Source organism: Panthera tigris, chromosome A1 (assembly GCF_018350195.1).
Source record: "Panthera tigris isolate Pti1 chromosome A1, P.tigris_Pti1_mat1.1, whole genome shotgun sequence".
Lineage (NCBI taxonomy): Eukaryota > Metazoa > Chordata > Mammalia > Carnivora > Felidae > Panthera > Panthera tigris.
The window spans coordinates 10,816,384-10,843,171 of record NC_056660.1 but is presented as its reverse complement, the minus strand read 5'-3'; the positions used below and the strand labels follow the sequence as shown (position 1 = coordinate 10,843,171).

The 26,788-nt window shown below is 40.9% G+C and overlaps 1 protein-coding gene across 1 annotated transcript in view; it reads right to left on the bottom strand.

The window, feature by feature from the left end:
* Positions 1-26,788, bottom strand: part of RXFP2 (relaxin family peptide receptor 2) — a 60,897-nt gene that overhangs the window by 13,310 nt on the left and 20,799 nt on the right. The window contains exons 4-14 of the mRNA XM_007097721.3: positions 25,712-25,789; positions 22,783-22,888; positions 21,863-21,934; positions 14,058-14,129; positions 13,406-13,477; positions 11,772-11,843; positions 10,660-10,731; positions 6,731-6,802; positions 5,209-5,280; positions 1,822-1,893; positions 1,639-1,710 (exon numbers count right to left, since the gene is read on the bottom strand). Of these exons, the coding sequence (XP_007097783.2) occupies positions 1,639-1,710; positions 1,822-1,893; positions 5,209-5,280; positions 6,731-6,802; positions 10,660-10,731; positions 11,772-11,843; positions 13,406-13,477; positions 14,058-14,129; positions 21,863-21,934; positions 22,783-22,888; positions 25,712-25,789 (832 nt within the window). The remainder of the gene's footprint in view (positions 1-1,638; positions 1,711-1,821; positions 1,894-5,208; positions 5,281-6,730; positions 6,803-10,659; positions 10,732-11,771; positions 11,844-13,405; positions 13,478-14,057; positions 14,130-21,862; positions 21,935-22,782; positions 22,889-25,711; positions 25,790-26,788) is intronic.

Below are 26,788 nucleotides of genomic sequence, written 5' to 3'. Positions count from 1 at the left end.
GTGAAATTGGCTGCACAGTTTGGTTTCATGGACCACGACATGTGAGTTGTGGAGGGTTTGACAGGAGCTGGTAGTTCCAATCTGAGAACATCACTGAAGTGACTTTTGTGGGGGCCTGCATTCAAATGCAGTTGTTTCTTCCAGGCCTATGGGTCTCCCGGGCGGAAAACCAGGGAAGCGGTAAGCAGGGCTCCAACTCTAAACAAGCGTTCCTAAGATAGTAGCAGGAAGTATAATGCCTTTCCTTCCCAGACCCCATGAGATGTCCTCAGAGGGCTGCAGTGGGAACTCCTATCCTCCTCACTTATCCAGAAGCTTCTTCAAATACGGATTCTTTGAAGACTCTTTAGGGTGGCATGAATTAAGGGAAACTGCCATGTTCTCAGGAAACAGATGGAGAGAGGAAAATCTAAAAAGACAGAAGCCTCTTACTTTTCATGGTTATTTTTGAAAGCTGTCTGATTCTCACTCAGTTTCTTTTTGCTTGATCTGAGGAGGGATTTCTTGACATGGTTCTGAGGTTTCCTTGGCCGTTGACTCCTTCATAGCACTGCCTTTTCTCTGGCAGTCAGAAATGAAACCTAGCGGAACAATTATACTCCAGAATCATCATAGGGCCCGTGCTGCAGGAAACTCGAGTCCTTCTTACAGGGTTTGTTTCCCTCTTCTTTCTTTTCTCTCTGGCTTTCTCCTGGACTCACCGCAGTTTTAACTCTACATGGATTATTTGATCATTTGGTTCATAGCCGATAGTTTCCAAAAGGGCAGAGGTCATTACATCTTGGATGCCTAAGACAGCGCTACAGGTAAGTTGATGGCTGGCAAATGTTTGTGGAATCAATATGTCAATGAATCTTCAAACAAAATGAGGAAAGTCTTTTTTTCATCGGTGGATGCTTACTAATGAGAGAGAGCATGTTGAAAGAGAACCTAAATCTGGCATTAATTGCCAAAAGAAAATTATTTAGCAAGAAGAAAAAGTGATATTAAGAATGAGGCTTTAGAATTAAATGTGCAAAGGCTTTAGGCTGAGATCAGGTAATGCATATGTTCTCTGTGTAAAAACAAATTTGAACCAACAATGGCTATTCATAGAAAAGGGATGAGGAAGTTCAAAGGAGAACTGGCAGAGTTCTTGACACTAATATGTTTGAAATTTTAAAATACGAAGCAACATTAAGTGTCTGAATGTTCATGTTGCTAGGATATTTTTTTCTTTACTGATAGAAATAGAAAAAGCATGCACTGTAGACCAATGTCAAGTAGACTGTCGTAGCAAATGGGAAAGGGAAAAGCAGGCAAGTCTTATATAATTTGCTTTTTAGCAACAGTTCAGTAACCAACCTACTGAAAATGTAATTCTTCGGGAAAATTGTAGGATGAGATTTTTCCATAAGAACCCGGTACATGTAGCTTCAGACACAGAAATGGTCTTTGCAACAGATTAAACGGTAAAAGAGGTGGCTTTGTTGTCATTTCAGCACATACTTGATGGTAACAATGATATTCACAATTGTCTGATGGCATGGGCTCAGATTAAGAGCTCTCTGCATAAAGTACCCATTTAAAAATAAACGTGGTTCTAAGTAAAATATATCCACTCAAATGATAATCAATATACCGTTATATTTCACTTACAGAGACTGAAGTTGTTTAAGACTTTCAAACTGGTTCTTGTGGAGATACAAAAGAGGATTGGACGACAGATTCCTTTTGTACCATTAGAAAGAGGAAGGAAAGAAGCATCAGGATGTTATTATTTTGGAAGCTCAAGATGTTGCCATTTAAATCTGATGATGGTGGGTGGGAAGAAGAACTTACAGTTTCTGTAGAAGCTTCAGGTCTTTAAAAAGGTGGGCTGGTAGTTCCATTATCATATTGCTAGACAGGTCCCTGTTGATGACAGCGAAAACCCAAAGCAATTACATTGGAAATAAATGACATGGGTATTACTCTTCACAATTATCACCATCCCATTTGACGTAACAGAAAATAGGATCCAATTTAACCATCCTGATAACTTGTTACAAAACAGGGCTGTGTGACTCAGCCAAATGGATATGTTTTCCATCATTTCAGACGTGTGACATTTTGCTCATCCAGTTCCTGTCTGGAATTTCCTCTCAGTCCCTCTCCAACACATTCCCAACCTGGCTTCAATATCTACTTTGATTAATTTCCTCTGTTTCAGGTACTCCTTGTACACTTCGATCATTCATTTGTTTTTGTGATTCCTCCTGGATTCAAGTATGTGATATCTTATTTATCCAACTCTATCAGAAGCTTTCTGAGGCCAAGACCTTTGCCTTTACTTACTTTGCATTCCAACTAAAATGGTATTGGCCACATATTATCTCCCCAGATAGTCTTGAATGGATAAGTTCATGCATTTTAAATCTATTTTGTTATAGTACTATTTTTTAAGGAGATTAAAATTTTAGAACAAAGTATCACAGTACCGTCCAATCCATGAAGAATCATGGCAAAGTGTTTCTAGAGAATGTAGAAAAGGATTGTCTAGGATCAGAAGGAATCAGGAATCTTTAAGAGTCCAAAATATGCTTCTGAACCAGGGAAGGTATTGAGGAGTGAAACAGACATTCAATTGCTTAAGAGTCAAACAAAAGATTTTATCTGTTTTTGATGCTTTGGAGCTGTTGATGGATGGATAGGTGGGAGCTACAAATAACTAAGACTTAGATATCTTTCTAAAGAAGCTTACAATTAGAATAAGCAACTAGATTATAAAACAAGGACGGAATGAAGCAGGTGCTATTACAGACCTACTGACAAAAGAAAACAGAGGAACGAGTTGGAAATTAGGAACTGTGTAAACAAAGCTTTATGATTTTCATAGGCGGAATAGAAGAACAGCTTTTCAGGTGAGGGTTAACCAGGCTCAGAGAAACAGAAACTTGGAATTCGATGACATCTTCTCTAGTTGGTAAATAGCCCAGCGTGGGTGAAGGATGGAAAGTATGGGGAGATGTGGAAGAAGTGAGCCTGGAAATAAGCACGGAGACAAAATGGAAGGGCCCTGAACAGATTCCAAGGTGGTACTTCCCAGAGCATAGCCCAGGCATCAGAACCAAGGAAGATGCTTATAAATCCTGGGAGCCCACTCAAAGAACGATCTTGGTGCCCACTCCAGCAGGACTATCACTTCATAATCTCTGAGTGGGGGCAGCTTGGTGACATGCATTTAAAGCCAGTATCCCTTGTGATTCTTCTGAACATTAACATTGAGAGCTAGCAACAAGGAGTGAGAATATGGAGAAGGACAGGGGCAAACTGTGCTCTGCATTATGGGAAGACAGTTCTGTCAGAAGCATGGAAAGTCAAGGAGCAAAAGGATGGAGACCAGGCAGGAGGCTTTGACCCTGGACCGGGTGAAAGAAGACGAGGGCTTAAGGGGGCACAGCCAGGGCTCACTGTCCGATGGGACATGAAGCGTCACGAGGGTCGGAAAGAAAGGAAGAGGCTTTGAGCCTGGCTGCCGGGAAGGATGCTGATACCACCAAGATGGCAAGTTCAGGGGAAGAAGCTGACAGGGGGTAAGAGTCATCTATACATTAATTGTAACAGATGCTTTTGAGGAGTTGTCATGATACCCAAGTGTAGACATCCCGCCAGCTGGAAACTTCTGATCTGAGGAGCTGTAAGCGAGCAGAGAGCCCCAGGGTTGTAGCGCAGAAGGACAGCCACAGGCACGCATGGGTCAGCGAGAGCGTGACCACACAGCGAGACGATGATGTCTTGTACAGCTAGAAAACATCCTGCTAAGGGTCACGTTGAAAAACAAAGTACAGTCTCGTAGGGGAAAGGGCTTTAGTGGCCTCCCCTAAGTCTGTTTGATTCCTCTCCAGGCAGCGTTTGTGGTCATAATGGCTCAGGAAAATTATCTAACGCTATTGTAAACTGAGGAGTTAAAAATACCTCGTTCAAGTTAATTCTATAAACTTCTGAATTTCTTTCCACTTACTGGGGACTAGTGGATTGGAATGAATTACTGGTGGTCTTTCACAAAGCAAGCTAATGGCTCTTTTGGGGGGCCGGGGTGTGTGGAGCTCTGCCAAAGTGTAGGATAAAAGGAGGGTTTGAATAGTTTTCAAAATACGAACTCCGTACCACCATCTCCTTAAGTTTGTACCTAAAACATCCCTCCTGTTCGTCCTGGGCTGTTCACCTGCCCCACCCTGTAACCCAAATCCCTAGCAAACCCCTAAAGCCTCATGAGGAAGAATGAGCAATTCTAAGGGAGCTGCCTTTCACTTTGTGCCATAGAATGACAATATTTGTAGTTCTAATCCGTGTCTTTCACATACTAGGCACTTAGTAAATATATGCGCATTTGGTTTGTGATACTTATACATGAGATTGAATTATCTTAATTATTCATGCATTCGTTTTCAAGTGACTCTTACGGAGTTATTTTCCCCAGTCCTTTCTGTATTTCAAAGCAAGGTATAAAGAAGGGGGGAGAGATTGATTAAGAAATTCATTTCCATTTTTTAGGCTTCAGATCAGGAGGAGGAGTTCTGTATCCTAATCGCCACTAATTATAATGTAGCAGACTGAGTTTTAACTTCCAATGACACACAATTATGTGGGTAGCAGTGAATTAATCGCAAGGCAGATGCTTTTAAAAGTTTTAGCTCTACAAAACATATATTTGAACAGAAAAAGCTCCATGATCTCTCTGCACATTTTTCAATAAGCCTGATCATTCTAGACATTAGTATTTGTTTCATCTGCTCTAGAAGTCATAATTTCTCAAGGGATAATAAGCATCTTTGTTCCTTTGTTCAGTCATGATTAATATCATTGCAGTCATTCATTCAGCAAGCATTTACTGAGAGTTAACTATACGCCAGTCATTAGAGATAACGATCCTTCAGTTTAAGGAGTTACAGAAAGCCCATTTGCTCCAACACACACACACACACACACACACACACACACACACACATGAAATCACCCAAAGAAAATAGGCAGAGAAATTAGCGTAGGCTAAATCCGTATTAAGCCCACTGTTTAATTTTAATTTGCTTTTGGCTTTAGGATAATGTTGGTTTTCTTAATTGATTTGGAATATCCGGGAGTCTGCAGGATTTGATTGCCACTAGTGAAAAAGAAGCCTCACTAGTCATTTAAATTTATAATCTTGGAAGAAGCAATCCTATTTTCCTAGTAGACAATGCTACTTACAGTTCTCCTAAATTTTTTAATGAAGAAAATGTCTTCTCTGGAACAAAATCAATTTGATTTCTAGGCAGAAACCTGTAAGACATGGTGAGAGTCAGCACTGTTGGTTTGTGTCTGCGGTAAGAATCAGTCCTCATTGGGAGATGCCAGTGATCCGCATGTGATTTCTCAAGGCCTCCTGTGAAGTGTCAAAGTGAGGCGTGATCTGGTGTGGAGCACAAGGCAGGAGTTTCTCACCGAGGATATCTACGTGTTCTCTCCAGGAAACGCTAGCCATAGGTAAGGTGAGGGGCTGAGTGTGGTCTCTAAGGCTGCATTTGGTTTCCATTCTGATGGCTTCAGAAAGTGTTTACTTCCCGACATACACGTAATGTCAGATTTCGACCCCGTTAATACTTAGAGCGGGGTTTGCCTTGTGTAAGGCATATTCCTTAGGAGAAGGCCAGAGAGAACAGAGTTTGAACCCATGGGGCCACAGATGGATTTTAAATGCGGTGGTGGTGAGGGCACTGGTTTTACATTTCCTTTGTCTAGAAATGGAATTCTTCAAGACCTACGGTAAAAAGAGGGGGTTGGCAGCTACCTGCCCTACAGAGGAGAGCTCGTGAGTGTGACAGTGATTCAAAAGCTACACGGGGCTGTAAAATAGAAAGTGTCAAGGTAATTTGTTGAGTTTACCAGTGTTTTCTCTCATTATCCACGAGAAAAAGAGTCAACTATTTGCATCTTCTGAGTGGGATAGCCCCTTTTTTCTCATTCAATATGCTGGTCTGTAATCTGACTGATAAATATGTAGCCTGGCAATAACCTCGTCTCTTAGTTTGGTGAAAAAAAAAAAAAAAAACCAGTGGTGAGACTACTACAAATGAATATACTCCAATTTTTCTTTTCCAACCACCTGTGCAACCACCAGACATTACTAACTGCTTACTACACGTGGAAAACTATTGGTTAAAACGAAAGCAAAATTCTTGTGTTTTTTTCACCAGTGCAAACGTGGCATAACCAACCCATGTGCACCGCCCCGCCCAATAAAAAAAAACACAATCAGCAATCCAAATCACCAATCAGAATCTTTGGCAGATCAGAATACACTAGATATTCTTCCCTAAAAAGTAAAATTATCATTTTTTTTTTCTTTAGAGAGAGCGACAGACATCAAGGGATAAGTGCCCCTGGCAGTAAGCACTCATTATTGTAGAGCTAAGCTTTTTCTCACACATGATCTCATTTCCTTGGTTATCACGGGGTTAGACACCAGCTCGGCTCAGCTGAGAGGATGCAGTGAAATAACAATTGCCCCCAGCAAGAAGGGGAACAGCTGGAGACCTAGCTTCTGGGCAGCTCAACTGAAGGCTAGGCCCACCGTCAAAATCCATCAACCCATGGGTGCGTTTTCTAGGACTGTAGTTCCAGACCGAGGCTGTAAATAAAAGACTATTTTAAAATTCCTTATCAGTGTTTTCTTTTGACTTCCAGATCTATCGGGTTTCCCCTTGTTCGCTAATTTCCATTGTATACTTACAGCACTGTGAGTGAATTGCATGACAGAAAGGTGGAATTCGTAAGACATTTTATTCCATTGCCTTCCAAATCCCTAAAATGCACGGGGGAAAGATATTTTTAATGTTTTTGCACGAATCACATGTCTGGAGGCGCTTTTCGTGGCCATAACAGTTCTGAACTTCATTTACAGAAAATTTTTTTAACGGTTATTCATTTTTGAGAGACGGAGAGCGACAGAGCGTGAGTGGAGGAGGGGCAGAGAGAGAGAGGAAGACACAGCATCCGAAGCAGGCTCCAGGCTCTGAGCTATCAGCACGGAGCCCGACGTGGGGCCCGAACCCATGAACTATGAGATCGTGACCTGAGCTGACGTCAGACACTTAACCGACTGAGCCACTCAGGCGTCCCTGAACTTTATTCTTTACTTCATTTCAGTGTTTATGCTTTCTTCCCAATTATTACAAGGTTAATATAATATTATGCTTCTTTTCCCCTTCCAATTAATGTTAGAGCTTAATAAAATTGAGGGAAAGGGCAGCTCAACATTTAGTGAGTGTTTCTCTCTGTGCCAGATACCATGCTATTAATTATAATATTGCCACCATAATAGCGGCAACTACATTTACTAGACTTTTATGGTGTCAGATATTGTTCTGAGTGCATAGTCGCGCTCTTGCTAAATTGGTATTATCCCTCCCCCCAACATATAAGGAAACTGAGGCTGTTGGGAATTCACTTAATTTCTGGCCACGCAGCCGGTAAGCAGTAGAATTGACCTTCTCACTCAGATGTCTCTCTATCTAAAGTCTGGACACTAAACCATGCGTCATAGATCCTTCCACTCTCACTTTCCCCTGGCCGCAGGTAGATACTTTTGTCTCTATTTTGGATTAAGGAGAAACTCGGGCACGATCATCTTCCAGATACTAAATCCCAGAGTCAGGCATAGGTATCCCTCTGCCTGATGACAGCAACCGCTCTTTCTGCTCTGCCTCTGAGACCCCGATGCTGAGTGTTAGCGCTGCTCCAAGGTGGCTGGGACAGCCCTCAGCGTCACCTGGGAAGTGCTGAGAAATGCAGACTCTTGGACTCCGTCCCGTTGCTACTCTAGGGTTGAGGCCTTTTCATCTGAGTATAGTTAACATACAGTGTTATATTCGTTTCAGGTGTGCAACATTTCAGGTGCTTCAGGGCTCCCCTACAACACCTGGTGCTCATCACAAAGCCCCCCCCCCCACCCCCCCCTTGGTCCTCTTGGCCTATTTAACCCCTCCCCCCACCCGCCTTTCTGGTAACCATCAGTTTGGTCCCTGTAGGTAAGAGTCTGTTTCTTGTCCCTCTCTCTTGTTTTTTTTTTTCTTTGCTCATTTGTTTTGTGTCTTAAATCCCACATACGAGTGAGATCATATGGTATGTGTCTTTCTCTAACTGACTTATTTCACTCAGCATCATACCCTCTAGCTCCATCCACGTCGTGGCAAAAAAAGGAAAAAAAAAAAAAAAAGGACTGAGGTCCTAACAAGGCCTCGTGTTGTTTGAGGAGCGTGGGAGCTGTGACATTCTGCCGGGGATCCTTTGTGACAGCGGCATCCTACGTGATCAGGGACCCTCCCAGGAGCGCTCTGACATTACGGCTTCCAGCGGTGCGGAGGAATGAGGGAGAGGAGACTTTCCTGCCAAGTCTCCTAACCTCTTTTTATAGTCCGCTTCTTACAATCTTCTCCATATAGGACAATAGCTGTTTTGCCGCCTGTGAACATTTCTCACATTAACACTAAAATCGCCAGTCGTGTGTCATTTCCTTTTAAATCCTGTTTTATACCCATCCAGATGGCCTGGTAGGAACTTGGTATTTTTTTTCCCTCTGAAAATACTGTGGCTAAAATAGTAAACACTGTACTCTCTTAAAAGCCCAAATATTGCTCGGTGGAATGGGAACAAGGGTTTTTCACACTTCACAAGTATAGCAGCAAGGACTTGCGAGCGATCGCCCTGCTGATGGCAAGTGAGGGAGCGGGAGCCTGGCCAGGGTGTGGGTTTTCCTTCCTGTAAGGGTTTTTTGGGGTCTGACCTCTCAGTGCTGTCCTCTTGGTTTCAAGGCCCTTTCTCATGTGTGATGGGACAATCTTACTAATGATATTTTCACTGGGTGTCTATTTTTCCCCTCGTGTTTGAGGGAGCCTCAAATCACGACTGTACCAGAACCTGGGGCTCTGATGCTGGTTCCTGCTCTCCTCCTGGTTGCTGATGCCCATTGGAGGAGAGGCAGGCTCGGGCCCTGATCTTTTCCTGCTACCTTCACTCTTTCCTGTTTGCTTCCATGGTGCAGCTATGCTCTTGTCTTTTCTAAGTTTTTTTTTCCCCCACCTATTCTTTTTATTTATTTATTTATTTATTTATTTATTTATTTATTTATATTTTGGACAGAGAGAGACAGAGCATGAACGGGGGAGGGGCAGAGAGAGAGGGAGACACAGAATCGGAAACAGGCTCCAGAGCCTGACGCGGGGCTCGAACTCACGGACCGCGAGATCGTGACCTGGCTGAAGTCGGACGCTTAACCGACTGCGCCACCCAGGCGCCCCATCCCCCACCTATTCTTAACAAGTATGATTCTCATGTTTTTCAGATCATTATTTCCACTTCAGGAGTGGCACACTTACATGAGACCTCTATGGCCTTAGAAGTCTTCGATAACAGGTATGTAAATAAATAAAAGTCCGTATAAACATAAGGACCCCTAAGAGTTGTAGAAAGTAATTGTGAGGCTAGCTCAGAAAGGACCAGAGGCTGAGGTGCTATAATTTTATCACCCTAGGAGTATCGAGTCTCCTGGTTTGACAGTGAGAAGAGTTCTGCGGGACAGTACAACCAGCATTTTACAGGGCAAGAAATCACTGTGGGTGCCAAAACTGCCTGTCTCAGGAGACCTTGAAGATGAAGGTGACAGGGAGGGGCGAGTAGTGGTGGAGAAGCCATGAATTAACTTAAGTAGATGTTTTAAACAAGTATTGGTTGAAAGCTAACAAGGAGTGGACACGGTTTAGCACTTTGGCTTAACAAAGGTTTGTTGAGCAGTTATTATGTGCTGGTTGGTGTACAAATGCTGGGGTACAAATCACAAGGTGGGTCTCTGCCCTCACAGAATTTACACAATGGGGGGGGGGGGACAGGCAAGATGGTGACAGTAGAACCGAGATAGGTGTGTAGGGAATGGGTGCCGTGGTGGAAGCCTGTCCATGGTACAAAGGAGTCACAGAGGCAGTCACTGTAAGTGGCTGGTGTGAGAGCTTCCTAGAGTGGATGTTTAAGCTGACTTTTGGAGTTAACCGAAATTTTGGAGTCAACCGAAAGAATAAAGGAGAAAGACTTTTCTAATTGAAGGAACGATATGTGCTCAGGGAACTGATTATGGCAGTTTGGTGCATCTGGAAGGAAGGCACATAGGAGGAGCCGGGTAGTAGTCTAGATGGAGGAAGGGATACCAATGGGGGGTCTCGGGTGCTCAAGGGGCAAGTCTGAAGTTAACTTGCACACCCATGGGAATTCTCAAAAGATTTTTCTTTTTAAATTAATTTAATTTATTTTTTTAACGTTTATTTATTCTTGAGAGCGAGAGAGAGAGAGAGAGAACAAACATGAACGGGGGAAGGGCAGAGAGAGAGGGAGACACAGAATCCGAAGCAGGCTCCAGGCTCTGAGCCGTCAGCCCAGAGCCCGACATGAGGCTCGAACCCACAAACCATGAGATCATGACCTGAGCCAACGCCGGACGCTTAATCACCTGAGCCACCCAGGCACCCCTCAAAAGATTTTTAAACCAGGAAATAACATAATCAGATTTCAGTTTTGGAAAGATGGGCTTTTTTATGGGCTTTTTATGTAATCATGAATTAACTTCAGGGCTGGTTTCCTTAAGAACAAATTAGCTCCTAAATGCATACTCACATCCAGTTGAGTTGAGGCATTTGGGCACACATCTGTTTGGGAAGGGCCTCTAAGTAGTTATTAACCATAGACCTTTGCACAAAGAAGATGTCAGTTAGAAACAAAAGGGTATGCCCCTTTAAGAACAACACTTTCACTGTTTCCACAATTTGGAAACTTGCATGCTAAAATCAGTATAGCAGGATAAAAAATAAAAACATAACTACTTCTTCAAAACGGTCTCTAGATATATGTATAGCACAGATAAGAAAGCACATGTCAAAGAGGCTGAGCGCAAAAGTATGATATATAACCTGGGAATAAATATTATGCGCTTTAATTTTACGAGATCAAACAAAAGTATGTATTGAGTAATAATTCTGAAGTTCATGGTAATTTTCCTTGTAAACTTCAAACTTGTAATCATTTCCACATCCTACATCCAAAGTTTTTTCTTAAGGGAAACACAAATCATTTACAGTGTTAAGGGGCCACACTGGAAACTGCATTAAATCTAAGAAGCGATCGCAGGGGGCACTGGGGGAAAGAAAACAACCCATCAGCATGTTAAGTTGCACGATTAATTTACGATATTGTGGTCCCTTTTGACAAATGGAAAAATAATGATGCCATGCGATGAACTATAAAGGAACATAATAATCCCCTGCTGATAAATCATTTCAGTGTATTAATAAACAGTGAGAATGTAATTATGAGAACAGCTCTGTCAGTGGGACAAAGGTTTTGGAATGTTTAGAGACTCTTGCTGGGCAAAGGCACATTTCCCTCTGTTAAAAATGTAGTCGGAGCTGAACTCCCAGGAGATTCTGGTAGATTTAAATGTAGTTAGGAGATAAAAATGAATATAGCTTTGGTCCACCACTGCAAGTAAAACATGCCTTAAGATTAAAGGAAAGTAAAGGAGATCAAAAATTAATCAACCAGTAGGTTTCAAATATACCACGAGCCAAGGCTAGGAAGTCACAACAGTAACTGTGGCTGGAGGTACAGGAAAGGTTTTGACTAATAAAAATGTTAACGGGCTTGAGGTTTTTAAAGCTCATTTTGCAAGCTAGTGTTAGATGTCACTGCAATTTATAGACAGATGTATTGAAGGGTAGATGAACACTTACAGGAAAAACAAGGACTTTAGTCCAGTAAACAACCGCTGGGAAATTCTGGTTATTGGATTGTCATCTAGAATTCTGAAAAAAAAAATATCAAAAATATTTCCACCATTAGAGACATCTGTGAAATGAAACCAGGAAACAGTATAAAGCCCGTGACAATCCTGCCTCCCAACACTTGCTCTCCTCTTTCCTGCCCGTCCACACTTGGCTCCCCGTCCTCTTCCCTAAGAGTCCTTCCTAGCTCTTTCCTCCAAATTTCCACCACCCCCTGTCCCAGCCCTTATGAGGGGTTCGTCCTGATTGTTTTCTCTGACTGCATCCGCCTCCCATTGGACTTAAAGACCAGAGACAGACCCTTCACCTCTGGATACTCGAATCCAGCATAAGCTGAATTATTAATTGGCTGAATACAGGCTCCACAAATGCTTTGACCTACTGATTGACTGAATGAAGAGTGGATGAAAAAAAATTCATAGGAAATCACAAATGGTTCTTTGGTCTCGTGGTGTTTAAATGATACATTTATAAGGTCTGTACCAACCAGCTCATTAGGAGCTTTGAGGATGAGAGCGTGAAAATACTCATATATTCAAATAACCATTTCTAACCATATACGGTATTTTCCTAGAAAGAAATAGACTAAGGGGGAAATATGCCTTCTTTTCTCCTGTTGCCTTTGAAGCCAGGTACCATTTCCTCTTACTCTCAGCGGTTCCTGAGAGTAGGATTTGGAGAAGGAAGTGACATTAGACACCTGCGATATGCCAAGTGCTCTGCATGTGGCAGTTTATATCTGCCTTGTGATTTAATCCTCACGCCATCACTCTTAAAAAGGAGCTGTGCTTCTAGTTTACAGATGAGAAATAACGCAGCCCGGGAAGATTAAGAAAGTTTCTGGAACATTAACAGAGGCCCACAGCATACACAGGATCTGGATAAAGTTGAAGTTCTGGCTTTTTCCACCAGACCAATCTGACCTACAGAAATGTCAGACTGAAACATCGAGCCTTCTAATGGGCCAATGTTCATTTTCCTGGTGAAAATACAAATATCTGATGTGAGACTCCTCAGAAGGGAGCTGGTGGCTCAGCCAGGAAAGTGATGAAACACCACCAGCTACCAAATCTTCAGACTTTTCTATGAATGCTCTGGAACTCTAAAAGGTCCCTAACTTGCTTACATTCTAGGTCAGTGGGTTTCAACAGAGGTCCGTTTAAATGAATGTCTGGAGACATCTTTGGTTGTCACACCTCTGGGAACCAGTACCACTGGCATCTAGTGAGATAGAGACCTCAGATAATGCTAAAGATCCCCAAATACGAGAGAACACCCCCTTCATCAAAGAATTCTCTAGATGAAATGCCAATAGAGCTGAGGTTGAGAAATGCTGGAATAGATCAACACTGGATGGACACATGGCTCAGAAAGCCACCTGGAAAAAGCACAGCACAGGTTCCTTTGCACACAACTACCATTTGGCGTGCCATTATCTGAATTGCTTGGGTAATGTGCTCCAGATGATGTGACAATCAGAAAAATGAGTGTAATAAACAAGATACATAAATAGATGGAGACTATAAGCATATATAGTCTATCTGATCTATCCGATCTTCTGAAGGAAAAGCTAGGATACTTACAGCCAAGTTAGCTGATGTAAGTCTTTGAATACTCCGGGTCTGAGAGTTGTAATACAGTTGTGGCTGAGATACCTATAAATAGCATGAGCGAGTCAATTAGGCAAACTCAATACTTCATTTTAGTCACATATAATCAGAATATGAGCCGCTGATGATGATTATGGAGTAGGGACATCTGTTTCTGAAAGCACTCAGCTGGATAAGAAGATACAGATAACCACGAACCTGGTGTGTATGACACTGGGGACAGGACCAGCAAACTGGCCACAAATAACGTGTTGGGATATTATATTCTGTTAAGAGTATAAGAGTAGGTGATTTTTGCTTCTGTCACTTTTGGTCACATCCTTAGTAGATTAGCATTTTAAGAAAAGAGAGAGGTAAGTTAGCAAGGGTTAGAAAAAAAATGCTAAACTATTGTGGAAATGACCCAAACTTCAGAAGACAAGGTTAAGGAGAGCCTTTGTTTCTGTCTTCTGGTAAAACTAGGAATCTTTTAATAATTCCGTTAGGTTAATGACTCATCTAGGTACTTTCTGGTAACCTATTTCTCCCATTTTGCTATAGCCAAGTCAAGCCTTTAAAAAGTGCCATTTCTACTCTTTTAATCTTTACTTAAAATTGTACTCATAGTTGTAAAGAAGTTACTCACAATATTTGCAGATTATGTAATCCAAAAAATGCTCTCCGTGATATGTGCGTAATACAATTATGCTGAAGAAATCTGGTGGGAATGAGACAGAAGAGCCATGTGATTAGGGTGTAGGTACTTTATCGAGTTGTGGCACATGGTCTCCACTTGATTCATCTAAAGACAATTTGTGAAACTGGTTTACGAAGTCCCAAGTCCTATTCTTATGTTGGGTGGTGGTGGTGTTGCCCACGAGATGGCTGTGAAACTAACCGACGCTTGTCTCCCACTGGCAACCATGCAGTGAGATTTGGGCGTCTCTGGTCTGCCCCGCTGAGCTCCCAGGTGACGAGTTTGAGGAGGGACGTGGGCTTGTGTTGCGGTTTTCTTATTCTGACTTGCAGATGATGCTCGCCATGTGAGATGGGCCCGGGACCGTGTCTCACTGCTGAGCTTTTTATTCTTTCAGCACAGAGTTCCACCTTTAATTCCCCATTTCTCTTCATTCTATTCCCATGAAAAAAGGAGAGGGCAAGTCTCATTTGTTTCTATTGCGAGATGCTGAGCGGGAAGCACAAAGGGAGTTAGTGAGGTACTCAAGGTCACAGCTGGCATCCACAGTGGAACTGAGGCTAGTATCTCAACTTCAGCTCACAGGGTCACGATTTACTTACCCCCTGAAGCAATTTACCAATATAGTATTGACTCAATAATAGCACTGTTGGGAGTATCTAAGTAAAATAATTTCCATTCCCTGTGCTTATGATACAGTGGGAGTTTAGCCTTGAATTCGTATTTTCTCAAGGTATTTAGGAGCAGGAAATATCCACACTAATAATAGTGACTAATGACTACAGAGTGTTTTGAATGGCTTCCCTAGCTCTTATTTTGATCTGGTTCAGTTCCTAAAATCGCACACAACACTTCCTTAATTGTTAGGAGACTTCACTGCAAAACCATTAGTAGAACACGTGCTCCTTTGGCAGCTGGCTGTACTTTGAATTTTGTTATACTGTAACTATTCTCTAGCAAAGCTTCCCAGCCTTTGAATTATGAAGCCATGATAGGAGTGCCAGGATATTGAAGCCCTCAGCCCTCAAGGTAGCGAGGTAAAGCCGATTATCAGCTCCCAGTTATCAGCAAACCCATCCATCCCAAGTTCAAACCCAAGTGTTGAACGGATATTGTCATTTTCTCTGTGTTCCACCAAGTGGCAGAGGTTGGTACTACAGCACACGCATTACATCCATAAGATACAAAGAGCGCCAATTTCAATCTCACCAAGTAAACTTGAAACCCATTGAGACCTCGTGTCATTCCACCCCTTCTCTCCCCCCGCCCCGCCCCACGTCTGTGAGGAGACGCTTCCCATTACAGCATACATTGTCATTTGGTTTTAAAGTTCCGCTATGAATAGAATGAATCCGTACGGATCAATATCTGTTTTGGCATTTCAAAGCCCTTGGAGTGATGTAATGAAAATGAACGTAATGAATTATGTTACAATAGTAAGTGAAATAGAAAAATAATACAATGCTATAATATACGTACGTTGAAGTTCCTCTTAAACATAAAATTTACTACCTAACTAGTGTTAGTTATATTTTATTCCAGATAATGAATGCAAGGGGCACCTGGGTGGCTCAGTAGGTTGAGTGTCTGACTCTTGACTTCAGCTCATGACTTCAGGTCATGATCTCACCATCCGGGAGATGGAGCCTTGTGTGGGGCTCTGGGCTGACAGGGCGGGGCCGTTTGGGATTCTCTCTCCCTCGCTTTCTGCCCCTCCCCCACTCGTGTGCGCCTGCGCAGGTGCATGTGCTTTCTCTCTCTCTCTCTCTCTCTCTCCCAAAATAAATACATAAACTTTAAAAAATATAATGAATTCAAAATTGCCATGCACATTTTACCTACATGTTGTCAATCTTGAAGAGATGGGCGCGGTCATAAATTGTGCATTTGGCTCCGTGCTTTCCACTTGCATGACTCACTGGACGTGTGCAGCCTACCTGCCTTCCCTGACATGAATTGAGACCCCAACACTTTATTTACTTATTTTTTTTTAACGTGTATTTATTTTTGAGACAGAGAGAGACAGAGCGTGAACGGGGGAGGGGCAGAGAGAGGGAGACACAGAATCTGAAACAGGCTCCAGGCTCTGAGCCATCAGCACAGAGCCCAATGCGGGGCTCGAACTCACGGACCACGAGATCATGACCTGAGCCAAAGTTGGACGCTCAACCGATGGAGCCACGCGGGTGCCCCAAGACCCCAACACTTTAAATAAGGAAGAGCCTCTAGTCACCTGCTGGGCTTCAGCTTGCTGGCACCTCCCAGAGAACTGGAGCTCCAAGTCCCCTGTCTCAGACTTAGGCTACTGAATTTTAACTTGATCCTGTAGCGTCCCCTTGCTTCTTTGTAGAATAGTAGCTTGGTGACTACGAGGGGAAATTGGGAACCGTAACAGTTTGGCAAGTGGTGTCCTCTTTTTATTCAAAGCCGAGATGTGAGCCCATTTAATATACTTTCCACTGAATGGCTTTTCTAAGAATAACTTACTGGTTCATGAATTCCTGCTGTTTCAGCTGTCAGGACTTTTCAAGCAGAAACGCCAGGAATTTATGTACCTGAAACTAAAGCAAATAAATGCTTTAATGACATGCATGTTTATAGGCTATTTTTTAATGCAACATTTTGTATTCATGAGCCAGGCAGACTCCTTGAATTATATTTTGTTGCCAATGATTGTTTTGAACTAGAACCATGTTTAAGAAGAAATTCCTAATTTATGTAAGGTTTATGTCACAATGAGGAGGAAGGCTGCTGCTGGTTTCCATGGTAGTGGTGATAGAGTAATATAGTCACTGTTAAAGTCTATTTTATTTCTTTGAAAGGTCATCTTAAATCTCTTCCCTCCCCCCCCCACATTAGAAAGGCTTGATATTTTGAAAAGATTATTAAAATGAATAATCTGACCAATAGTAAAAACATTCAGGTAAGTTCAACAACATTTATTTGGCAATTAAAATTTCATTTTGATTTATGAACTTACTCTTCTGGTTGCCTAAATGACCTCAACCCACTGACTATTTAGAACATTCTAGACCACAGACTCACTCAACATTAGAGTCAATGATCTCTTAGGATATATTCCAATTTGTATAGTAAGATGTGCTTGATGTGGGTTCTGGGCAAAATCACAAAACAAGCTATTTAGGAAACCGCCTGTGAATACCTCAGGAAGAAAATGAACAGGGCACTTCATGAGAAACAAGTCATGTCAGACTAACTTTATTTTCTTTTTTGAAAAACTGATCAGTCCAACACCAACGGTGGCTGACACTGCTTATATGTCTAGCATGCATTGATCAAGTGGCTTTCTGATGCGTTTGTGGCCAAAATAAAGAATAATACACATTGTTTGAAGGACAGTGATGAAGGGCTCTGGAAAGAGTATTTGGCACTGTCCTCTTCAATATTTTATTCCACGATTTGAGTAAAGATGGTTCATCCAATTTTCAGGTAACAGAATGCGGACCTCTCAGCAGTCATATTCATATTTATATGAATATTCAGCACAGTCATAGTGAATATGTTGAATTTTCCAAAAAGTTCATTACAGTCTGACAAGAAAAGCTGAATCTAACAGGTTGAAACTGAACAGGGTTACATTTATGGACCTACAACTAGGTCTCAAATGCCAAGTGCACAGATGCAGGATGGAGACGCCATCACTTTGCAGAAACACCTATGGCACGGGATGGGGAATTTTAGAAGCATGACCGCTAAGAGTTATGGGTATGAAATAGCCACCAAGATATCAAATGTAAGCTGGGAGCATATAGAGTTTAGAAAAGAAGTCTTGCTAGCTTTCGTCTGTCCGTCCCCGCCCATGTCACAGTGACAATATTACATTTATTCTAGATACTACGTGGAAGGCAAGTGTAGGTGAACATATACAGATTAATGTGACCAGGGTGATGATCAGATTTGAAACCACATCCTTTGGGGGAGAAGTCTGCTGGAAGAGACTCGTGGAATATGCAGGGTGATAAGAGCCAGCTTTAACTATTACAGTTAAGTAGAGGACTGATTGGGTGTGTTTTGAACAGTTTCATGGCGTAAGTCTAAGAAAGATGGGGAGCTTTGAAAACACCCTTGGCAGTAGTAGATTTACATGACAAGACAAAATTTATTGGTGTATTCTTTGAAGTTTCTTCTGCTCAGCGCACCCTCATGACCTTCCTGGCTTATTTTACTCCATGGCTCTCATCAGTATCTAACAAACTATGTGTTTTCTGTTTTATTGCCTATCCTCCTCCACTGCACCTTTAACTCCATGAAGAGAGGGCTTTTCACATGTGTTGTTCACTGCTGTATCCTCAGTACTTGGAGCCTGGCAGGTATCGACAAATGTTTGTTGAAAGAATGAATGAATATGTGGTTTTGTCAGCTTTTACCCTCCTACGGGATGTTTCCAAGGATCCTGGGAGTTGTTCATTTCTTCCTTCCCCAGACACCTTTTCCTGGGGATGGTTTTGGTTTTGCCACATCGGCTATTTGGGATGTTGTAATGCAGAATAGGGAAGGAGAAGGTAAGAGTGGAAGGACAGGAGAGAGAAGGGCATGACTGAGGCTGGGGGTTGGAGAAGGAGTGGCAGGGGCGACTGAGGAGTGGAGAAAAGGGGGTGGGGGTAGGAGGTTTAAGGATGGATGGCTGAGCTCATGAGCTGCTTTATGATACTTAAGTAATGGTTGTAAAGACCCTGTGTTATGTTCAAATCAAAGCTTGGTTAATGGATGTTTTCATCAACAGGAACAATATTCTGAGACTGGACCAAGCAGTTAAGCTTCCAAAAGATCACAGTCAGAGGTTTGGCTTTGAGGCCAAGATCTAATACTTGTCAGCTGACTGCCTTTGAACAAATAATCCCTCTTCTCTAGAATAGGTATCCTCATTCCTGAAAGAACCTTGTAATGCCCACCCCCACTTCGCAGATTATGGGGCTCAAAGTCCGAGTGAGAATTCCAAATGTTGGGATTCTTTGTGAACTTTAAAAGGTGATATATAAATATAAGGAACTGTGCTGTACTCTGCCTAGGATAAACACTTAGTGAGTGTTTCCTGATGAGGGTCCCCTAATCTTTTTTTCTGAGCCTCTGGGAGAATCAGCTTGCCTCGTTGATTCAAATAGCATCAAATAGCACCTTGCATCAGGAGAGTTTCAGCTGGGTGATGATGTGGCATCTAAGTTTTCTCAAAGTAGAAGTAAACATTTACTTGGAGAACCTTCCAGCTGACCTGGCAATTAAGGTCAATCCCTATTTTATTTCACTAGGAGAAATTGGGGCCTGGATTATCAAAATTAGTGATTCCATATCCTTCCCCTACGTGGGCTAGCCGATACTATCAGAGATAAGTATTGACATAAATCAGTGGTCTACAAAAGGACTTGGTAGAAGTTGAAATGTACCCCTCCTTTGCTTGATCCTCTGGTGATCTCTCTGCCTTCCCAGAAGTCAGTTTGTCCCAAATTAGAGGGCACATGTAGAAAAGGGAGTTCTGCGTGGGGCAGGACAGTATGTGTTGGTAGAACATTCAGTCTGATGCTAGAACAACATCCATCTCTGGTTCCTGGCTATTGTAAAATAAACACTGCACTGAGCATCAGAATATATGGGCTTTCACTCTGGCTCTTCTGCTTACTAGTCGTAGATCTTAGTTAAATCATTTAACCATTGCAGACTTTAGTTACCTCGTGAACAATAAGAGCACTTAATTAGAAATTCATAAAACTTCTATGACTCTAGATAACAGAACTGAAACAGGTACTCTACAACATGAATCTTTTTCCTTCCTTTCTGTTAGTGCCATTTCCCCCGCCTCCGTTGAGCATTATTCAGGCCGTGCAAGAACTGTATTGACTCACAGGATGAACATGTGGTGATTCCAAGAATTTCCAGTAAGAGTAACAGCAGTATAGTTAGGGTTTCCTCTCTAGATTCATCTGGAAACCCAGAGTCACTGCATAGCTACTCCCCTGCGGCAATGTGAACATGACAACACACCCCACAATGGAGCAGAAGGTCGTGACTGCGGATGGCATTGACAGAGGCTGTGATCAAACCCAGGCATGATTATCTCTGTTCACATAAGATTCTACCTCACTAATCGACTTCCTTCAGCGACTTCTTTTCTTGTGCGAGAAAATCTGTACCTAAGTTCATGCACAGCATTGAATTTTGATGGCATTTTATGCCAAATCTGTTTGTCCGGTATCAGCAGAGGATCAGATTATTTTTATTCTTTTTAACATATTTTACATTTCTAGATATTAACATACTTCGCATTTCTAGAAACTTTCTATGCTGACTGTGAAGGATAAAACGGTATAATTGTGCTGCTAAGGAGCCTTACAACATTACCTTGTTAATTTTTAAATCTGGTCTAATGACCATCTTGGCAATTGTAGAAACTTGATCTCTTCGTTATCCCAGAATGACTGGGCTCGGAGGGGCTGCCATAGAGTAACAACTGACAAGAGGTTGAATATTCTCAATGTCTTTATTTAAATGGGAGGTATCCAATTCCACCAAAAGGAACATTCTAATACCCTATCCGAGGTAACTGTCCAAATACTTTGATATGAGTAATTTGGAAAGTTAATGCAGTCATCATAAGGTTGTTTGGTGAGCAGGGAATCAAAATAAAGGGAATTTCTATCAAAAGATAGTTCATGCAAGTAATGAGACTTGTCTAGGGATTACATTGCCCAGATCCTGGTTTTCTTTCTTGGAAGGTGCTGGAAGCATCTTGATACTTTGTTTCTCTCTGACTACCATTTCTTTACTGTGGACTGTGCCCTATTTATTAACATTTTCTTTCCTCAGATATGCTACTATCGCTGATTTCACTAAGATTGCAGCTTTTGTTTCTATTATCCCGGGAGACAGTCTGTATCCTACCATTATGTGTTTTAAATGATCTGATCTTTCTTGGGGCACCTGGGTGGCTTGGTCGGTGGAGCGTCCGACTTCGGCTCAGGTCATGATCTCACAGTTCGTGGGTTCAAGCCCCACATCAGGCTCTGTGCTGATGGCTTAGAGCCTGGAGTCTGCTTCAAATTCTATGTCTCCCTCTCTCTCTGCTCCTCCCCCACTCATGCTCTGTCTCTCTCTCCTTCAAAAGTAAATAAAAACATTGAAAAAAATTTTAAAAAAAGATCTGATCTTTCTTATCTATACTAACATTCCCCTTTAACATTTATTTATTTTTGAGACAGAGAGAGACACAGCATGAACGGGGGAGGGGCAGAGAGAGAGGGAGACACAGAATCGGAAGCAGGCTCCAGGCTCTGAACCATCAGCCCAGAGCCCGACGCGGGGCTCCAACTCACGGACCGCGAGATCCTTACCTGAGCTGAAGTCGGATGCTTAACCGACTGAGCTACCCAGGCGCCCCTAACATTCCCCTTTAAAGTTAAGAAGTCTATCTAGTGCCTCTGAATCTACCGTGTCATTTTCCAAATGATCTTGGAAAACAGCATGGAATGGAACTATGTGTTTTCTTATTGAGATGCCTGATCTCAACTTCAATTTAATTCTCTAAAAATAATTTAAATAAAATTAATTCAGCTACTTTCAATTATGAAATGGAAAGATAATATACTAGTTTTCAAAGCTTTATTTCCTAATCTTAATTACATTTGAAAAATAAGTTTAATGATAAAGATTATTAAGTTTATGTTCCATTTTACTTAAAGATAAAAGGCATCTTAAAACATCACAAGGATTTCTTCATAAAAACACTATGAATAGCTACTTACATCTGTTTAAGTGCTGTGTATTTGATGAAAACTTTATCTGGAAGACTGTGAATTTTGTTTTCTTTAAGAGACCTAAAATAACAGGTAAAGCAGACTTCATTATGGGTTTTATGACCAAGAAAACTTTTCCCTAAGAAAGTGCATGACTGAAAACAGGATATTTATGGATACTCCTTGCTACTTCCCGCACATTTGAAAATGACCCTAGTAACTGAAAACTTTCTCGTGTGAGAATGAGAAGTGCATAAGGCAAAATTAAAGCAGTTTGCAAGTATCTGACAAGTTTGGCCATTTAGTATCATAGATTAGAATGTCTATGAAGATTTAACATCTTTACTCTCTGGGTAATTTAATAAAATACAACAAACAAACAAACAAACAAAAGAAAACCAAAAATTCCTAACCGACTCACACATGCTCAAATCATAATATGACTGCAAATTCTGGAGGCTCTCAAAACATTTTTACAAAGTACAGGCAAACTTACAGTGACGACATAGCCAGCTTCATGGATTTTTTATATCTTTGTTATATCTTTGCAGTCTTGGACAATTGCCACCATTTACAATGAGGTAGAATAAGCTAGTGCTCTCCTTTTTTATTTTCATTTTTAGTTGTATGGTACTCGCATTTTAGTAAAAACAATGAATCGGAAAGTAACTGCAAATCAGCACTGCAGACCAGAGACATTTGTGAGCTCCATGATAACCAGGCTAATCTAACACACAGCATTTAAAAACTTGCCTTCCCTGGAGAAGAAACATGTGGGATTCTCTGATTTCTGGTAGTTTTAAGGGGAACTTCTATGATTTTGCTAATATATAAGTAACACAAAACACAACAAGGGGAGTTTAGATTGGACTACATGGTTTTCATATGGTTTCAGGGGCAAATATCATCAAGACATGAATTCTACTCACAGTAATGTCGCATTGCTGGAAATCACTGGCACAGACTTTAAGCCCATATTTACACATTCCAATTCGGTTCCTTTGCAGTCACAGGGTTGTGGATACTGGTTTAGAGCTAGGGGGCAAAAGAGTAGTATTTCACTGGGAAAAAAAATACTTTTCTTTAATTATGACCTCATCTCTAATAACTGACAGTGTTCTCTCTTCATTGAATGTATAACATTTACCTCTTTAGTAGCCTAATTTGGGTCCATACTAAAAGCAAAGAATTGTCTCCTAGTCCATCATAGACTAATGTGGCATTTCATTTTGGTTCTAGCTTCCAGTGGTCATTTCAGAGGCACTTAATAAGTGATTAGAAAGAAACCACAGAAAGATTTAAGTAGCACAAAAGTGTGTAGTGAAGCAAGATTAAGTTCTCCTCAACGAAAAACATTAATACAACAGAGTAAATCTGCAATGGGTATAATTGAGTCGATTTAATTTAATTGAATGGCACAAAGAGGTTGCTCAGTAAATCCTTGTTGGTTAAAATTCAATTCAATTTTTTCCCCCCTTCAAACTTCTCCTAGGGCTGTGAGAAGAGACAGATGCAGTAGCCTCCACTGTGCCTTATTGAAATAAGCCAAGTTGGATACCGTCTTATTTGGGTTCTTTGTTTTTCGTTACTATAAAGTTATAGTGGAAGACAAAAATGGTAGAGAAGCTATAAAGCTGAGAAAACCAAAGATCCATCTATCTGAGACATTCAGAATAAAAAAAAATTCAGGATTTACTGTGAAGAAACTTACATAATTATTAAGATAATGGCATATAAAGGGGTGAGAAATCTATGGAGAAAACAGGCCAACTTGTCCCATGAGACAATCACTCTGTGTGTGTGTGTGTGTGTGTGTGTGTGTGTGTGTATGAGAGTAAGGGGTGTGATATTTATGGAGCACTTGATTTTGCCTCTGATCCTGTGGGTATTTGTTTTGATGGAGCTAAGAAAAAGGATTCTTTTCCAATTTTTGTATTATTATTTAGTTAGATCTTTACACATCCTTTCTAATTGCTCTGTTTCTTTTAAATTCCCTTAACCAAACTTTCTAAAATCAATTTTACGGAATTTTAGTAAATTCAGCAAACTTTTATTGAGTACCTGCTTAATTCAAAAGATGCATAAAGTTTTGGAAGTATCTAGTGTATAAAATTTTTGCAAATATTCTATGTTGTTTATAAAGTTTTTTTATAGAGTTTTTGAAAATATTCTATGTTATAGGTTTATGCTAATTAGCTCAACTCCTTAAAGCTCAGAATGTTCACTTCAACGTTTATTGACAGCAAAAATGGTGTTTGCGTTATTAGATTGAAAGCCTGGGGATGGAAACTCATATTTACCAATAAAAGAATTCCATGTAGTCCAAGCTGGGCCTACTGCCTAAACCAGCGACGTGAGCATAGCTCCCTCACCTGCACATCAGTCATACCCACAGGCTCTGGATTCTTCTTCAGAAATGCTTCTGCATCTCTGTCTCTCTCACTCTTCCCACTGGCATTTTCTGGGATCAGATTCTTAGTATTACTCTGGAGTATTGCAGGAAACATAATGATCAGTATCTCACTGTTCTTTGTTCTCAACCTTGGGAAGGTTGACACTTGGGTTGGCTCATTCTCTGTTGTGGGGGGGCTGTCCTGTGCATTGTAGGATGCTAAACAGCATCCTTGTCCTCTGCATACTAGATGCCAGGAGCCATCCCCCAGTTGTGACAACCCAAATGTCTTTTGACATTGACAAGTGTTCTCTGGGGACAAAAGTTGTCCGGGGTTGGGAACCACTGTTCTGATCCATTCTCTATGATTCTGATGGAAGAATCATTCTTACAAACCCTTCCTTTCATGTGCTTCTTCCTCCTCATTAAAAGAAAATAAGCCCACAGTGTCAGTAGTTGCCGACCATGTACAGCAGTGATCTCCACAATGGGATGTGTACAAGATGACCCATTATGACTCAGGAAGAAAGTACGAGAACTTACAGTTGTGTTTATTTTTAATCTTTTTAAGTTCTAATTTTTATATATGATGTACCTGTGCACAATAAAGTATGTAATAAGTGGCAATTATAAACTGATATTATAAAGTACATAATATAAGGTTAATATAGTGTTTAATATATATGTATATTACTATTTGTATATACATACTAATATATGTATATAATTGTATATGTACCTGCATAATTATGTCTAGGTATACATTATACACATGTATGTAATATAGGTGTATATAAAGACATGATTCTATCTACAGGGTAGAGGCCAAAGTCCAAAGTGTGCACCCAGAATCCTCTATGGGCTGGTGCCATCCTTCTAGGTCCATGTCAGTGTCATTGTCTCTGTGGATCTTTTTCCACCCTTGGCACAACCATCATTTCTTCTAGTGGGCTTCCACATTCCTTTGTGCAAACATCATCCTTCTAGTTTATTGTATATATTGTATATTGTATATACAATATACTTCACTATATTGTATCATCTCTGTCTCCATGAGGTTTTGCCTTTCCTGCTACAATGTGAAGTATTTGTGACTTGGGACCACATCTTACTTATCCTTGTACTCTCAGTCCTTAACATAGGGGCTGAGAAGTAGTTGGTGTTCAATATCTCTACTGAAGAAAGTAGTTAAAGGGAAAAATATCTTTAGTATTTATCATAATTATTTAATATCTATATATTCTCACAATCGTAGGCTACTACATAAAATGAGCATGAATGGAATATGTTGTTTCCTTCCATGTCTTCAATCCCATGGCAGACAACGGAGCAGTTGACCACTGAAAGACATTGACCTGAAACTGAAATTCTAAAGGGAATTGACCACGCTACCCATATAAATCCATGCACCACAAATCATGTTGCTCGCAAAGCTGAGACTGAGTCTTTGAATCAATACCACTTACAGCACTCCTGTGTTAATGCCACATAATTAGCATTTCCATGGACTGTGCCAAATATGGTCGCCCATCCACTAGTGTCTCCTGTGAAATGGTGATGAATATGTGTCAGTTATTCTATAAATCAAATATCAAATTACAAAACAAAAGTATAAAAATTTGATAATGAAATCAATTAAAAATTTGTTTCAGTAGTTGAATGGTAACATCAATGGTAAGGGACAAAAAGCTAGGCAAACATCTGGAGCCTTTCCCTTTTGGAAAATTACAAATATTTCAAATGTATGCTTCATAAAATATATAATGGAAATAGAGGATTATTTTACCTACCTATATCCATCTTGAAAAATACTACTTGTTTCTAGTGCTGACAGTTGAAATGTTTGATCTTAATTTTAAGGTCCTCGGAAGAAAATACAATCTGAATTGTTTTGGCATATGCATATTGCTGCATATGTATATGTGGATACATGCTTGATAGATGTAATGACTAATAATAAAAGATGTGTCACCTGACCTTTTTAATAAAGCAAAAACAAAGTTCCTTTTCATCAAGGATACCTAGTCCTATTGAGTGGAAAAATATTTTCTCAATTTGTCAGAAATTGCCAAGTTTCTGCTTATTTGCCAAGTTTCCTTCTCCTTTTCTGCAAGAAAATTATCTTCTTTTTAAAAAGGAAACCTGATTTTGAAGTATCATCACTTTAGCACATGCCATTAAAATGGTAAGATACGTATTATAACGTAGTACACTGAAGCTCATACAAATGGAAAAGTAAATTTAAGTAGTTGCCCACAGTTCCCTTCTGATGCCTACAACCTATAACTGATTTCTATTTCTTATTAATACCCACAATGGTTTTTTAAATGATTCTATTCGATGCCTTTACATGAATTATTTAACTTGTGTTCAGAACATCCTCACGAGGTAGATAAATATGCCAGGTCTCTGATTCCCAAGCAGTGAAGAGGGAACACTGAGGATTTGGTTGACTTGCCCACTGGCATCCAGACAGCTGCCCCCGTCACTGAGAAGTGATTGGGCACCTACTATGTACCCTACTATTATAGGCTCTGATGACA